Source organism: Amblyomma mixtum, chromosome 9 (genome assembly GCF_055824585.1).
Source record: "Amblyomma mixtum isolate Tamu chromosome 9, ASM5582458v1, whole genome shotgun sequence".
Lineage (NCBI taxonomy): Eukaryota > Metazoa > Arthropoda > Arachnida > Ixodida > Ixodidae > Amblyomma > Amblyomma mixtum.
In genome coordinates, this window is record NC_143020.1 from 113909843 (window position 1) to 113925582 (window position 15740).

General features: G+C 46.1%; 1 protein-coding gene and 1 long non-coding RNA gene across 2 annotated transcripts in view; one reads left to right on the plus strand and one right to left on the minus strand.

Moving 5' to 3' along the window:
* Nucleotides 1-15740, minus strand: part of LOC149330812 (uncharacterized) — a 22102-nt gene continuing 6362 nt past the window's right edge. Inside the window, exons 4-7 of the mRNA XM_089561484.1 lie at nucleotides 12697-12743; nucleotides 8333-8456; nucleotides 4773-4941; nucleotides 1-517 (exon numbers count right to left, since the gene is read on the minus strand). Of these exons, the coding sequence (XP_089417610.1) occupies nucleotides 4-517; nucleotides 4773-4941; nucleotides 8333-8456; nucleotides 12697-12743 (854 nt within the window). The 3' untranslated portion in view covers nucleotides 1-3. The remainder of the gene's footprint in view (nucleotides 518-4772; nucleotides 4942-8332; nucleotides 8457-12696; nucleotides 12744-15740) is intronic.
* LOC149330813 (uncharacterized) overlaps nucleotides 11870-15740 on the plus strand; it is a 5610-nt gene continuing 1739 nt past the window's right edge. Inside the window, exons 1-2 of the long non-coding RNA XR_016285725.1 lie at nucleotides 11870-11904; nucleotides 15485-15579. This is a non-coding gene — a long non-coding RNA (uncharacterized LOC149330813). The remainder of the gene's footprint in view (nucleotides 11905-15484; nucleotides 15580-15740) is intronic.

The following is a 15740-nucleotide window of genomic DNA, read 5'->3' on the forward strand; positions in this document are numbered from 1 at the left end:
AAATCATCCCTCCTGCTCCTTTTCAGCCGCAGCCAACGCTGCCCGCGTCAGCTCGTAGTGACGGGCACGCAGGTGTTTCTTCAGCTTGAAGTTGTTGGCCAGGCCCTTGCCGCAGTGCGGGCAGTAGTGCGGGTACTCGCCAGCGTGCACCATTTTCTCGTGCTTACGAGCGCTGCCGAGCTCGGTGAACCGCTGGCTGCACATGCTGCACGAGTACGGCCGATCCCCCGTGTGCACCCGCAGGTGCGCCTTGAGGTGCACCTTCTGAGCGAACGCCTTGCCGCACTCGGGACATGCGTGCGTCTCGGGGTCGTCCGAGTGGAGCTTCTTGTGGCGCGCCAAGTTCGAGGAGACGTTGAAGCGCTGACCGCACTCGTCGCACGCGAACGGCTTCTCCTTGGTGTGTGTTCGCATGTGTGTCTCAACGTCGTCAGCCCGGTAGAAGCCCTTCTTGCACACCTCGCATGAGAAGGGACGCTCGCCCGTGTGCGTCCGCTCGTGCATGGCCACGTGGCACCTGGAGAAAAGAACGGGAAATGCCGGCCAACATGTCACCCGGACCAGAGCTGGCGTGGGCGTCGCCAACACTATAGTGTCATTTGTCTACCCGTACCTGCTTGATGCCGTACCCCTTTAACCCTTTGAGGGTCGAATTATTTTGAAGAAAACTTTCCCAGGTGGTCAAATTACTTTATTGCGGATCTTGAATCTACAAAATGTATATAATCGAGAATAAATAGTAAAAAAAAATTAGGAACAGTACTTTGCTGACAGCATCACTCACAACTGGAAAATGTTCAATAGAATAGAATAGCAACGGTGATAAGCAAGCTAAGAGCAGCACCAATAAAGACAGAAATCAACTTTCGCCGCCTCTGCAAAACAGTGCCCACAAAGAGAAAACACGTTTCGCGCGACTCCGTTGCGATCCCGCGGCGGAATCGAAACCGCGTAGGCGCGTTGCCACAGAGGGCGAGAATACCTCGCAAGCAACGGTGATAAGCAAGCTAAGAGCAGCGCCAACAAAGATAGAAATCAACTTCGGCAGCCCCTGCAAGATAGTGCTGACAAAAAGAAAAACTCAAATTTCGCGCGACTCCGTTGCGATCACGCGGCGAAACCAAAACTACAAAAGGGGCGTTGCCGCAGTCTGTGCCGCCGCGCTAAAGCTAGGCATAAGTTTTGCTTATCTCCGTAAGAAGGCAGCACAAAATTCAAACACTTCTTGTAAGTCCTAAGAGGTGGCAGCACCCCCCAGTGAGCACGCATTGTTCTTTTGGCACAAAATTTCAAACGGAAGATCGAAACCGTACCCGTACGGCAAAGACCTTGCGGGACAGAAAACCGCCGCCGTACATATACGGCAAAAACCTTCAAAGGGTTAAGGCGCTTTGTACACAATTGTGTAGACAGCAAACTCACAGCTTTTTCTGAGAGACTAGCGCATCTAGCAGTGATTTCATTGTTTCAGTTGAACTGAGTAGCCTTCTTGTTGCAAATAAGTTGGTTTTTTGTGCCATGTAGCTAACGCAGTAAATAATATTTCACTCAACAGTGGGCTAGGTAGCACTTTGTCCACCATTTTTGTGCAGACAGATTTTGTTGCAAGTGAACACATTCATTGTTTTTGCTCAATTTTGGGCGTAATGTGCACCTTCGAAATGCAAAATGATTCCACGATTGCTAGGGTGCTTACCTGACACATGAGAACATTTCGATGTTACTATTTCTAACAAATCTGGCACTTTGTACGGAATTCTGCACATCGTTGTACAAACTTACCTGCGGGTCTTTCACGCTCAAAAACTAACAAACTTACTTTCTTGAGGCCTGAATATACTACTTAGGTGAAAAAAATAACTGATTTCAAAAAAACGAAAAATGGCGCCTGAAAGGAATATGATATTCCTGCGAATCTTTGTAGTGTTTGTTTGTTCATACTTCAAAGCTGCTGGCATTCCGCTCTATCACTGTTTGTGAAGCAGGCATATTATTTTTATTTCCTTTTCGGTTGCTTCAACCTATTCTTTGTTTGTGAAGCAAGATGCGCCCAGATTTATCTCGGTTGATCGTATCCAGGCGGAGCCGGTTCTACATTGTTCCAGAATGTTCCAGTAAAGTGCCCTATCAGCTTTAAATAGAGCACCGCTGACAGTGGTGGGCATTCGGTTCGACGACCGCCGAGTGCGCTTGTTGCTACGCCGCCGCCAGCTCAGTCAGTTCTGTGCGGGCGCAAGTCAGCCCAAATAAAGAATTTTGTTGAAAAGCCATTTCTGCTATCTTCCTGCTCTCTGGACTCAAGTCACCTCTATGTGGCAAATATACAGTTAACTTGGATATAATGAACCTTCATATAAAATTCCTCGGTATCAAGAAATCAAATTTCCTGACTCCTCGTGACTCCATGTAATGAAGGTGTCGCAGCAGTTGATTACTTAAAAGTCAACCATCCCACACTTAAAGGAGAACAGCCACCAAATTTTTGTATGCAATTTTTTTTCTCTAGAGTGATGCACTGGACAAAGGCATACATGAGTCACAATGAGCAATTAACCTAAGCCAGCTGAATAATACATAATTCAAATTTTTTCTTGTGTCGTTTCGGTTTCAAAAGCCGAATGATGGCTGTGACGTCACAGGTGACATGAGGTCACGCGAGGCGTGCAAAAACTGCAGCATAATCACTTCCTGTTCATCTTTTGTTCTTCCAATTCTTCGGCAGGCATGCGTAAGAGTTCATGTGAATTAAAACGAAGGAAGTAGCAAGCAGAAAGAAAGTGACCTGAACGTGTCTGACGTCAAAGCCATATTGCTTGGCTGTTAAAACCGAAACCAAGACTCTTTAACATGCACCCAGGTATGGCGTTGGTAGCAGACATTCAAAGTCACTATAGTGGCATGTTTCTGAAGGCCGTCCACAACCGACTAGTTCGGCATTACACACATTTCTGGCACTCAGACAGCACACTAGCTCCACTGCACCACCAGCTTACCACCTCGCCGGCTCACTGAGAACTACACAGTTCAACACGCCAATCACCACAGCCTAACTAACTATACCTGTATCATCCCTTGCTCCCACTTCTACTGACCCGACTGTCCTTGCCTGCATGCAAATTCAGAGCATCTATAGTTTGCTTGCCCTCACTGCCACCCTCCTTTCCCACCTCACCCCCTCCCCCCTACTCTCAACCGCCATGCACGGCTGCGCTTTGTGGCTCACATCAACCACTTGGCTTTTAGTGTGCTTAGTGAGAGTGCCACCAGGGTCTTCATCTGACCATCATTAATGGCTTTCCTCTCTCTTCGACATATAGCCCCACAGGTGATTTCAAAAAGCATGTCACTCAATTTAATGTGACCGTGCAAGCTCTAGCTATGGTCACTTAAATGGCCTGTGCTCCCAGTTCTTGGTGACATTTGGAAGCAAGGGCAATACGATACCATTTGACTATCTCCCTCCCTCCCCACACGTGCAATCAAATGTTTCCCTCTCTCAATCCACTCACATAGTCCTTGATAAAAGAAATGGGTCTGTACTTGCAGCACTTTGATACAGATTCACAACAAAACACGCTGCGATAACTCTGATCACCTCTGCCTTCAATTAGCACTAAAGCTTCGCTTTCAGCTCAGCATTTTTTTCCATAACCCCTTGGGAGTTATTGCACTAACTCTCTGATTAACCGCCCCGCCACGGTGGCTCAGTGGTTACGGCGCTCGGCTACTGGCCCGGGAGACACAGGTTCGATCCCGACCGCGGCAGCTGAATTTGGATGGAGGCGATATTCTAGAGGCCCGAGTACTGTGCGATTTCAGTGCACGTAAAAGAGCCCCAGGTGGTCGAAATTTCTGGAGCCCTTCACTATGGCATCCCTCACAGCCCGAGTCGCTTTGGGACGTTAAACCCCAATAAACCAAACCAAACCATCTCTGATTAACTAAGAAAGGCAGATGGAATTATTCTGTGGATTGCTCTGAATTCTAGCAGAATATGCTGGATGCCTTGGGTTTATGACAAGGTTGCCAGGTAATTCCAAGCGGTTAAAACCCACCAACCAATGCGCGAGAAAGCACTGCTGCATACAATGCGTTTCAAGGTGAATACTGGATAGAAAAAGGTAAAGGACAACAAACGAATTACTAACATTACGTAACGTGGTTTCACAATTACTAAAACATTATTTACTGGAAGTACTAACAATCAATCTGCAGCATTTTGTGACATTTATCAGTTCTCCTGCTGACTTCAAACATTTACGATCTCCACTGTTCCCCTGTTACCATGAGTTTGTGGACATTACTCCCTTTCTTATTCATACCGAAAAACGAAAATTGGTTTTTGAGGAAAGGAAATGGCACAGTAAGGGTCTCACGTATTTCGGTGGACACCCGAACTGCCCCATAAGGGAGGGATAAAGGAGAAAGTGAAAGAAGAAAGGAAGAAACGGGTGCTGTAGTGGAGGGCTCTGGACCACCTGGGAATCTTTAAAGTGCACTCACATTACACAGCACATGGGTGCCTTTTGCATTTCGCCTAGGGTGGGTAATCATACTGTTGACTACGCCAATTTTCTTCTGCCTTCCTGCTTTGACTTATCCCTGTGTGATGTACGGCACTGAATAAGTCTTCAAGTTTGATTACTTTACTTACTTTAAATACACCTGAAAAGGTGCACAGATTTATGAAGACCTATCGAGTTCTGTTTACAGGCGGCTCTAACTGCCCACAGGAAGTGGCCCACAGGAAGGAAGAAGGCGCGGCCACTCACTTCCTGTCGCTGGTGTAGGAGCAGAAGGAGCAGCGGTGCTTGCCCTCCCGCTTCTCCTTGTGCCGGTTCTGCCAGTGGCGGTGCAGGTGCTTGGCCGCCGAGAAGCAGTCGCCACACGCCTCACAGCAGAACACCACACACTGCACCACATCATCGTCGTCTTCCGCACCTTCAGGAAAGAAAGAAACAAACAGAGGTTTAGAGCAATTCCATTCTCTAAGGAGCACAGAACGCCAGCTTTCAGTTACACCTCCTAGCTAGTCTCACAGCTTCCTAAACGGTGATTCTGGCTCAAAAGCACCTCGATATCCAACCTGAAAGGTGTGAGCGATGACATCTTTCGAAAACCCGAACAAGCGCCGATAGTGAAGCCCAGACGTGATAATGGCGAAAGCCGCTGTGCCCGTCAGCAATTGATGTCAGGTGCCGCTCGTGTCAGCGATAACGGCAACTGAGAGGCCTGGAAGCACTGAGATGACTCTGCTGCTCACGAACCAAGGACCTTGCATGACTGCAGAAGTGTGTCTTTTCGCTCGGGAGAACTGCACACCCGCTCGTTTTGGCAGCCCCTGTTCGGCGTGCACCCAGCTCTTAGCTCTTGCTACTCAGGCCAAGCCCCAGGATGGCAGCAAGGAAGGATGTCAGATGGCGGCGAGGAGCAAGAGGTGGTTGTTGGTGTGCTCACCACGCAGAGCAGCAAAACGACAGCGGCAAGCATTACGGTAAGTCATTCGTCACAAACAGCACTGCAGCAAGTTGAGGTAAACCCGCACGGAATGACTTGACTCAGGTTCAAGCATTTCGATGTGACAAAATTGGAAAACCACCAAAGTAAAAGCATCATTTGGAAAACTTTTCATCATAAAAGCATTCAGACAAAATCACTGCTTATGCACACTGCTTGCATGAGATTATCTGATCGTCTGTCCGTCCATCTGTTTTTTTTTTTTTTTTGTACTCATAGAGCTTCACGAATGACGGGAATGGGCACCAGCATGAGGCATGTAATAACAGCGACTCAGCCTAACCTAAACAGACCATGCGAATAGGTTGGCTCCGTGCGTGGGCCAACTCCTTCAATTTCAGGCGGCCATTTTTGAAAAATGTTGACATAGGTTCAATGAGTGCGACAAATGCACTCTACCTTCTTTTTTTTTTAATGTAACAGCTACGTGTGACAAAACTGCATAAAATATTCACTTCGAAAGAAAATTACTACTTGCTTCAAATTTTCCCTGAATTAGAAAACCGCTATTCATGCACGCCTAACAATTGGCGAACACTGGACATTTGTCCGGTAGTGGACATAGCTTGGCTGATGATGGTGACCTATAAGATGGTCCATCCTGTCAACACAAGCCGCACGTGCAGGGAGATCAGTCACTTATACTTAGGATCACCTAGTCTGCTCAGCAGTTGTATGTGCCTTTCTAAGGACTGCACGTGAGGACGGCATGTAGTAATTTACTGCGAGAGGCTATGCACTTTCATCTATTTGGAAACACCGCTTGTTGAAAATTCCTGCCAATGAGACGATATCTGGAATAAGTAGTGCATTACCAAGAGCCATCACCACCAAATGCACGGCACATTCTGAGGCACTTTATTTGGTGAAGTACGAATGCTAATGTTAGCATTTTACCTACTGCCTGACAAGGGTATAAGATCTGACCACACTGTGTAAGATCCACTGTTCTCCATAGTTCTTATATAACTCTTAAAGGGGCTGCGAAACACAGCTTGGGGGGATACCGGCTATACTTCAGGTGGATTCTTTATGTCACACAGATGCTGACTACAAAAGAATTACAGGAATCGATACACAGGAACGGAAGTTATTCCATGAAGAAATTTCAAAATACAAGCAAACAAAATGCTGCCCTCAAGTCGATTTTGGCGGGGCTTCCCACTCCTACTTCACTCTCCCAATGACGGCACCTGGCGCAACCAATCAAAACAGCCTGCCAGAGCATGTCACGGAAGTTTGCACTCCATGGTTGCCTGCTCTCTGTAACTCGTTCTTGTTGAGACTGGCAGCGTCGTTTCCATGCCAGAGCCCCTGGTGGTGTATTTTTATTTTAGTACTTGTTTTGCAGGGCTTTTATCTAAGACAAACAAGTTGTTTTTGTTGATCTAATATAAAACATCGACAGGTGACAAAATGTGCCTCTGTTTATTCACACAATTTGCAGTATATTTACTGTTTGTCCGGTCATCAAGCTCACGCCAGGTGATGTCATATCTGCTGCTAAAGCCCGCCACTGTGTGGGTACACCATCAGAGCCGTGAAGTTGTTTTTGGGAGGACATTAAAATATTAAAAAACGGAATATACGTGGTATTACCGATGCTAATAGCACCATTGTAACTCACTGTATGTGATCAACAGGCGAAACAGTCAACTAAGATTGTGTTTGTGGGCCCCTTTAAAGGAGTGCAGAATAAACTTTAGCTGAGCTTTCTTTCTTTGCAATGATTCCCAACACATTCATAAACACATATCACCACTTGGAATTTGCCCTGGCCCAGTGAATAATTTACAACTGAATTTGTTCTCCCACACTGCTTTGGGTTTGGTTAGAACAGATGAACGATGCTAAAATGTCAAAAGTTCGGGAAAGGCCACGCAAGGCATATAAAAAGCAGCGATACAACGGCTGCTTCCTCATGCATTGTCACTCTGGCTCTTCGAGGCAAGCTGGCATTGCAGCATGTACTGCAGCAAATTAAGGTGACAAAACAGAAATTATAGCTTCGTTCTTTTTATGCCTCACATGAAAAACTGAACACCAATGCCAGAGCCACATTTAGACTATCGTGACCATAGCCAAAAGATCATGAGAGAAGAAGCTCAATAATACCATTATCGGGTGGAGGTGAATTACCCGTGGTGATCCATGTATACAAATGCCTTATGCATTGTTGCAAAGAAAGCATACAGTTGAAAATTTGGCTTCAACACTCCGCAAAAAAGAAAACTGACAGATGATTATGCTACTGGAACAAAACAGCGTAGCAACACGGGAATACAAAAAGGAAGAACACTGACACAGCGCTGACTTACAACTGAGTGTATTTCGTGCGAGAAGGCATTAAATACAGAAAGCAAGCACAAGAAAAAAGGAAAACAACACACTACTGAAATCATTCGCTGATTATGATGATTACAAAACTCGGTAATGTGAAGTTTGAGCACAGCTTTTCACACGTCACTACAGGTAGCTGCCCTCCGGGATCTTCCCGTGGCAGGTGGAGATTCGCTCTGGCATGTACTAGCTGCCAACACGCCACCTGTCAAGTGGCATGTTACGCCGACAACTCCGATGCTGCAAGGTGGCGTGTTACGCTGTGTTACGCCGTAAGGATCTTCAAGTGACAGCCACTTTCCAGGTGGCGTTTCGCTCTGCTACTTGGACAACCAGTTACACCGACAATGCTGATGCTGAATACGACATGGAACGCAAGAACGGGAGCACCTAAGAGCTGCGCTTTAAAGAAAGGTCCATTTACATCCACCAGCTAGCGTTAGATTCACTAATTTTCTTCACTGGCCACACTCACCTTTCTTGCGTCGCTGAGAGCGCCGCACTGGCGTTGTCAGTGTCTTCATGATGGCAGTGCACGGCTGTGCTGGCGGTGAGGGTTCGCGAACTTTCCGGGGCCTCCTTATGATCACCCTGTCAGTCTGCGGTGCACAAGAAACAACAGCGGAGAATATTTCTAAATGAGGCTAATGGTAATTTCAATGACAATGACTTCGTTTTAACAGCGCAAGCGTAGCTTGGGCAAAGAGCACCGCAGCTGCTGGGTTTCTGGTCTGCTTGAGGTGGGGTGAAAGAGCCAGTTTCCAAGCAATGCACCCTAGAGGTCAGGGGAACGCTTGCACCCATCGAATAACTGGTAAGTACCCAGCGCCACAGCAGATTGAACTTCGCGCTTCCAGCATACGAGGTGAAGTTCATGATAATGTGTCCTCCGCGCACCGTGCAACCACGGCAAGAAATCACATTGAACTCAGAAATAATCACGGCAGTTCCAATCAAATCCACTTAACACTGACCCTCTTGCGCAGCTAGAGAAAAGCTCTACAGACACTGCAACTCTTCACAATCGAGAAAAATCAGCACCAATCCAAAAAATTCAGTGGGGCGCTTTGTTGACCTAAAGTGCGGTGAGTCGGAAGCCTTAAGTGCGGTGGTGCTGCTTGTGTCACTCATGTGTGGATAAGATGTTAAGCTTCGCTTCTAAGAGTGGAACGCGACAGCGTCTTGCAACGCTGCCAGGGAGTCCACAGAACGCCATCGCCCGTTCGGCTCTACACCTTGCTCGTCCGTAAAGTGGTTTTTGAGGAAAGGAAATGTATCTTTCTCTCATGTAGACACCTGAACCTCATGGTAACGGGAAGGGAGGAAGATGGGAGTGAACGAAGACACTGTATTTACTAGACACGCCTTTGTTCATTCCAATCCATCCAGCTGGCATGGCAGAGTGGTAACGTGCTCGTCTCGCACTCCGGAGGTCCTGGTTTGATTCCCAAACTCGACCAATTTCTTACTCGGTTTTATTTATTTATCTGGTGTGACTAGAAAGGTTAATTAGACTACTTGGTTAACTAAGCAATTAACTAACCTCAGTCCCACTTACTTGGTGCATCACTACACCATCCCTATAATTGGTTGCATGGTTAGTAGCCAAAGTACAATTGGCCCCGTTTGAAATTTGTGCGCTGTGACATCACGACCGTTTGGACCAATTGAAAAGCGTGACATTTCTGTCGACAGCTCCTGCTTACAACGATGAGGCACTAAAGGCTTCCGCCGTAAAAAAGAAATTTTACAGAGACACTTATGTACCCAACCAGTGCATTCACACCACCAACTAGGGATGTGCAACTGCTCTGTGGTTAAGGTAGGACACGGATCAAGAACAGTTCTTCCAGCCTCGCTTATATTCTTGTAATGCTCAATGACAAAAAAAAACAGTGCTGCGCGCCATGTTGTTACCAAATGCCCCACGTTAGTGGTGGATGTGGAGCATATACCATGCGCCTGCAATGTCATGGCTGCCCCACCTCATTTCCCTTAAAAGGACAATAAGCAGAACTCCACTGTATTATTATTCTTCATAAAAATTGAGTCTGTGCCTCTCTGTAGCTATGATGACGTTTGTCGTACAGCCAACTACATATTCATCGCCGTGAAAATAGGTTTTAAAAATCTTCCTGCCGGATGATTTGGACTTCTGGCGCCCTCACCAAAAAGGACAAGTTTCCACCATCCTGAAGTGAATGGCAGTGTGGCGTGGCCTCTGGGAGCAGCACCAAAAAATCGGGGCCGACACATGCGTTTTACTTCCTAAACCGACCAGTGATGGCGACACCTGTATTTTGTTTTTTGTTCTTTTTTAGCTCATAGAAACATTTATTTTGGCGAGAGTGGCCTCTCTTAGATTAGAACACCACACCCTATTGGTATAGGCCAACTTCTATTTGTCCTCAGCGTACCTTTAACCCTTTAACCACCAACCCCGAGCTGTACTCGTCATGGGTGGGAGAATGTACCAAAATCGCCAATGACGAGTCACACTCGTCCGGCCCGATATTGCGGTGCTGCAACCTCAAAAGACGAGTTACGGTCGTCAGTCGCATTGGTTGCGATTTCGAACACTAGAGGGCAGTAGTCGACCATGAAAAAACGCATTTTACGCCTTTGGCGCGTAATTTAAAGGCTCAAAAGAGTCATTTCACAATGGCATCATCAATGAGGAATGCTGGTGGTGGCAGTGTCCCAAGAAAAAGAGCTGCTTCTTCAAGCAGTTGTGACAGCAGCATTTCTGAGAATATGGAATTTGTTTCTGAAAGTGACTCGGACTTTGTACATGCTGGAGTCGGCTTCAAATGACGACGAAAACGGCGACGACGAGGAGGGTGAGTTGCTGCATGTGTGTGGCAGCGTGTGAGCACGAAAAACCCACCGCTCGCGCCTCCACGGTTTCATTTTTCTCAGTGCCTGGGATCTTGCGGCAGCCCACTGACGAGCACAACATTCTCGGCTGGTTTTAGGTATTTTCTGACTGGGACATCATTGACGTTATTGTCGCAGAGACGAACCGCTCTGCGGTGTACTTTGCTGCTCGGCGTTCTGAACGAAAACCGGCAGACCTCAATGAGATCATGGTCTTCCTTGCTCTGATAATATTGCAGGGTATTGTTGGTAAACTTCGAGTAGAAATGTACTGACCTACAAAAGAAGTTTTGCAGACACCAGTGTACAGGAAGGCCATGAGAAGGAACTGCTTCAACACGTTGATGCACTGCCTCCATTTCACCGATATGAAAACCGTGAATGAACGACCCACCCGCACCCCAGTCTTTGGAAGTTGTGGCCCGTGATCTCAAGGCTGAACGAGGCCTTTCCTTTAGGACGAAGCAATGTCTATGCACTTTCTTTTGTGTCATAGCGTATAATATTAGATAAATACGTGGTATTTCAATGCGTTCTGCCCATTACTACGGCATGCACTGTGGGAAAGTCACCCTCATAAACTGTTTTTCCTTTCAAACTTTGTGTTAATTTTCACCAGAAACCATCGAAGTAATATATTTTCAGAAACAGAATTACAAGGAGAAAATTATGGTCACTTAAAAAAAAATTGCCGATTTTGGTGCATTTTTCGGAAAATGAATTGGCGGTTAAAGGGTTAACCACCTCCCACTACTACCTGGGAATGTCTAAACTAGCAATGGCTCGGAGACACAAGTGGGCCTTGGCTGACTCAGGCGCCCATTCCGGAGATCTTAAAGGGTCCCTGAAAGGGGCTCTAATAAAGTTGCGGCATGCCTGGGATGTTAAAGCACGCCACTTCACGAATACTGTCCAGCAAGAATTTTTTTCAATGCGGCATGTAGAAGGTAAGTTATCTGTAGTCAAAATTCGAATTTCAGCGTCTTCATGTCTTTCCCTCTCCTCCTGTCACTTTTTGCATGCTGGAAGGCCGGCGGAGGAGCGCCGGTTCCACCTTCAGGGGCAGAGCTTCCTGACCTGTCAGAGCTACGTGGCTTATTGGCCACAGCCACGGTAGCTGCCTGTTTGGAAGAATCTGACCAACAGCCACCTCTCATCTTGTATACACAGGTGCGAGCAACAGAGGAAGGTGCGAGCATAAAAAAGTCACCAGGAAGGGCTCGCCAACTTTTACGCATGATTGTGGGTTCTCTGCTGCGTGTAGAAGTGCATTATTTGGCTCAGGTTTTCATGACAACACAATGCAATGATTGAATGGATGTGTTCTCCTCGAAAGGTGTTTCGGAGTCCCTTTAAAGGGATTCTAAGAACAGGACCATACAATTTTTGTTAAAAATCATTCCTTCCACTCTTTGCCATCACTTTGTGTTTGTCCAGCACCAAAATACTCATTTATTGCTGAGGGAATTGGATTTAGAAACAAAACGCAGTTTTCCCACCACCTGATTCAAGCTCATGATACCAACAAGTACACAGCGGTCGCAGCTTGGAAGTGAATGGTGATGTAAGCCTAGCCTAAGAGAGACCCACGCGTAAAAAAATTGATCTGGATGCCACTGCACTTTGCTTGTGAAAATGGCCGGTGGTAGCGATACTTCTGCTTCATTTCTTGGCCACTGCTAGCTCCATTTACAGTGGAAATATACCAGCAGCCCTTAGAACGAGGTAACATGTTGCCATATAGTAAGTGCTTGCTGCAAATCTCTGTTTCAGAAGGGCGTAGCAAGTAAATAAGATGCAGGCAAAAAAAGAAAGGAGACGAAAGATGAAACAAACAGCCTTTGTGCACAAAAAACAATAAAGACTTTTGTTCTCGCAACAAAAAACAAGGAAAGATTGCTACCTCCCAGAAGCACTGGTGAGAAATCCAAACGGAGTTCCAGTCAAAAACGGTAGACATACCTGACATGCAGTGGTCTGCGTTTTCTGCCTCGACACTGGACCTGCCACTGAAAAAGAAGAGGATCCACAGGGAGCGCACTGTAAACAAAACAATGCTATTCCTTTGTGTGTCTTGTGGGAGACACGTAATATGGGTCATTCCCATTAATTCCATCTAAAAGGAGGCCAGACCAAAGCGCTGAATGCAGGAGCACAAGAGAAAATGCCAGTTTTATATCTTTTTTTTTACTTGTGTCAGACCTTTCTGTAAAATATTTTACAAGTAAACTCTGCCTTCTCTGCAATTAATTAAATCAGGTTCTTCCCCTTCTACTAGCAATGATCATTATCAAGAAGTGAGCACCCAATCAGAAACAGTAACACTTTTTTTTTAGTAAATGAATGAATGAATGAATGAATGAATGAATGAGAACAAGTTCACTCTATAGTATTGGAAGGGACGGTTGGTCATATATTAAAGCAAAAGAGAAAGGGCTGCCTCCGTGTTATAGAACACATTACAGAGGCAGCTAAGTAGGGCCGCGTGCACCTTGCGGCCGTCACAGAGCTGATCAGTGATTAGAATACCAGCAAACGCAGCAAACCAATTTAAGGGTTTACATCAAGTACAGCTAATTTCATTCCTTTCAACTACATTATAATATGCTATAATAACCAAGTCCGATGACCACTGTGACCGTCTGTCATCACTAAATAACGACCTCTTAATGGATATATATAGAGAGCCCTTCATTTATGAGTGAAATCCAGTTTCACCCAATTCTCACACCCCAAGAAGATTTCTGAAAAATTGGACTAAACCAAATTTCTACCCAACAATGTACAGTCGCGAGCAAAAAATATTAGCACAGATCATTGGGGATCAGAATTTGTATATCTCACCACGCGGCGTTGCGGTACGCAGACCTGCCTAACGGGCCGTTTCCATGTTTGCAGCGTAGGGGGGGACGGCAGGAAGTAAGCTTTATCAAGCGTGCACCGCCCGAGCGTTGAAGTGCCGACCCTACGTGACTGTGCTTGCGGCATTTATTTTGGCTCGGTTATCATGAGCAAAGATGGCCTCTTTTTATTACCTTTTTTTTTATGTCCGCGATGGTTTGTCAAAAGGAACTCGCGCGAACAATAGATGATAGCGCTGCTTTCAGCCAGTAATTTTGCTGTCCGTGGCAGTCCGCTGAACCCCCCTAATACTGTAGAATGGAAACGGCCCGGCACTCTCGTTATCAGCCTCTTCGCCACCCGCAGCGCCACGCGTTGTCATTCCGGCGCTCCGGTGTTCCGTCGTGTGTGCTAATCTTTTTTACCCGCGACTGTACTTTGCCTACACACAACCAGCAAATCTACACCATCTTGAGGGGATTCCCCAAACATTAGACTCGCACCGTTCCCATTTCGAGTTGTTCATCAATTTGCTCCTGCTCTACTACATGCTAGCCATCCCAATTAGCTCAGTTGGTAGAGCGACAACCTAGGTGAGGCTTGAACGTAAGATCAGGACCAATTTTTCCTCAACTATGACGCGGGTTAGTGACATCCTAGTCTAAATCAAGAGGAAGAAATAGGCTTGGGCAGGGCATGTAATGCAAAGGCAAGATAACCACTGGTCCTTAAGGGTAACGGAGTGGATTCCAGGAGAAGGCAAGCATAGCAGGGGGTGGCAGAAAGTTAGGTGGGCGGATGGTATTAAGAAGTTTGCGGGGATACGGTGGCCGCAACTGGCGAAGGACAGGGTTAATTGGAGAGACATGGGAGAGGCCTTTGCCCTGCAGTGGCCGTAGTCAGGCTGATGATGATGACAAAATTTCTGTAAAAGCTGTACAGCTTTCGTACGTAGCCGCATGGCTATGCTTGAATGGATGCTAATGAGTAATTATTCCGTAGTTACAAATCTAATCCAACTTGTGGGATTCCGCTAGAACATCGGACAAAGATATCACCAGGTTCCGCACTTTTGTCCACCTCTTGTTAAATTAAATAACCCTGCAATGTCCAGGCAACGACAATGTAGCATAAAATTCATGAACTTCCAGTATTTCATTTCTAGTCCATAAACTGCAGAAATGTGACAAAAAAAAAAAAGAAGATTTATTAAAAAAATATAATTACCGTTTCAGTGAAATGAATGAATTATGCAATAATTTCCAAATATCTAAGACCGACATAACTGCGCAAAAGCACTAAGCTGCATACAATAAATAACTAGTGAAAAGCAAAACTGCTCCATCTCCTGCCATTGCAACAGTACGACACTGACAACCTTAGGCTGCTCTGCCATTACAGTTAGGTTTCCCAGCCCGTTATCTTCCATCTGGCCTCATGCATCTATGCCAGCTGGCACATAAGACATTTTTCTCGACAAGTGTGTTCTAAGGGGCCATTTTTGCAGTATAATGGTTTATTGGGGTGTAACGTCCCAAAGCAACTCAGGCTATATGAGGGACGCCGTAGTGAAGGTCTCTGGAAATTTCGACCACCAGGGGTTCTTTAACGCGCACTGACATTGCACAGCACACGGGCCTCCAGAATTTCGCCGTCATCGAAAGTTTTGCAGTATAATGAGCAACTAGATGTACGTCTGCAAGCGTAAATGGAAACTATGTACATTTTTACAGTCTGCATTGTTGATACGATGGGCATTACATGATTGACTTGTCTTCCTGCTTTGTTAGCTTAATGGCTTCTTTGAACTTGTGGCAGCAAGACACGATCTCTGCAATGCATGCCGAGAAGCCCCAAGGTCTTACATGCTTATTGACACATAGCGATGCTTCCTTATTACATCATTTAGATGGCGAGAAGTTCTCCCTGCAAACTTCAAACTGCAAATAAATGGAGTCAAGTACACGGCTCCTGCCCAGCATTTCCTAAAGCTTCTTGATTCAGGTGAGTGCATTCAAACCGGCTGGTTCATTTAAAATGGTAGCTGCCATTGTAATGAATCATCCATGGATCACCAAACAGCACACAAGAAAAAGATAAGAATAGAATGAAACGGATACAGGGAAGAAAAATAAGTTTGATGAGACCGATTCCGAGTTACATAC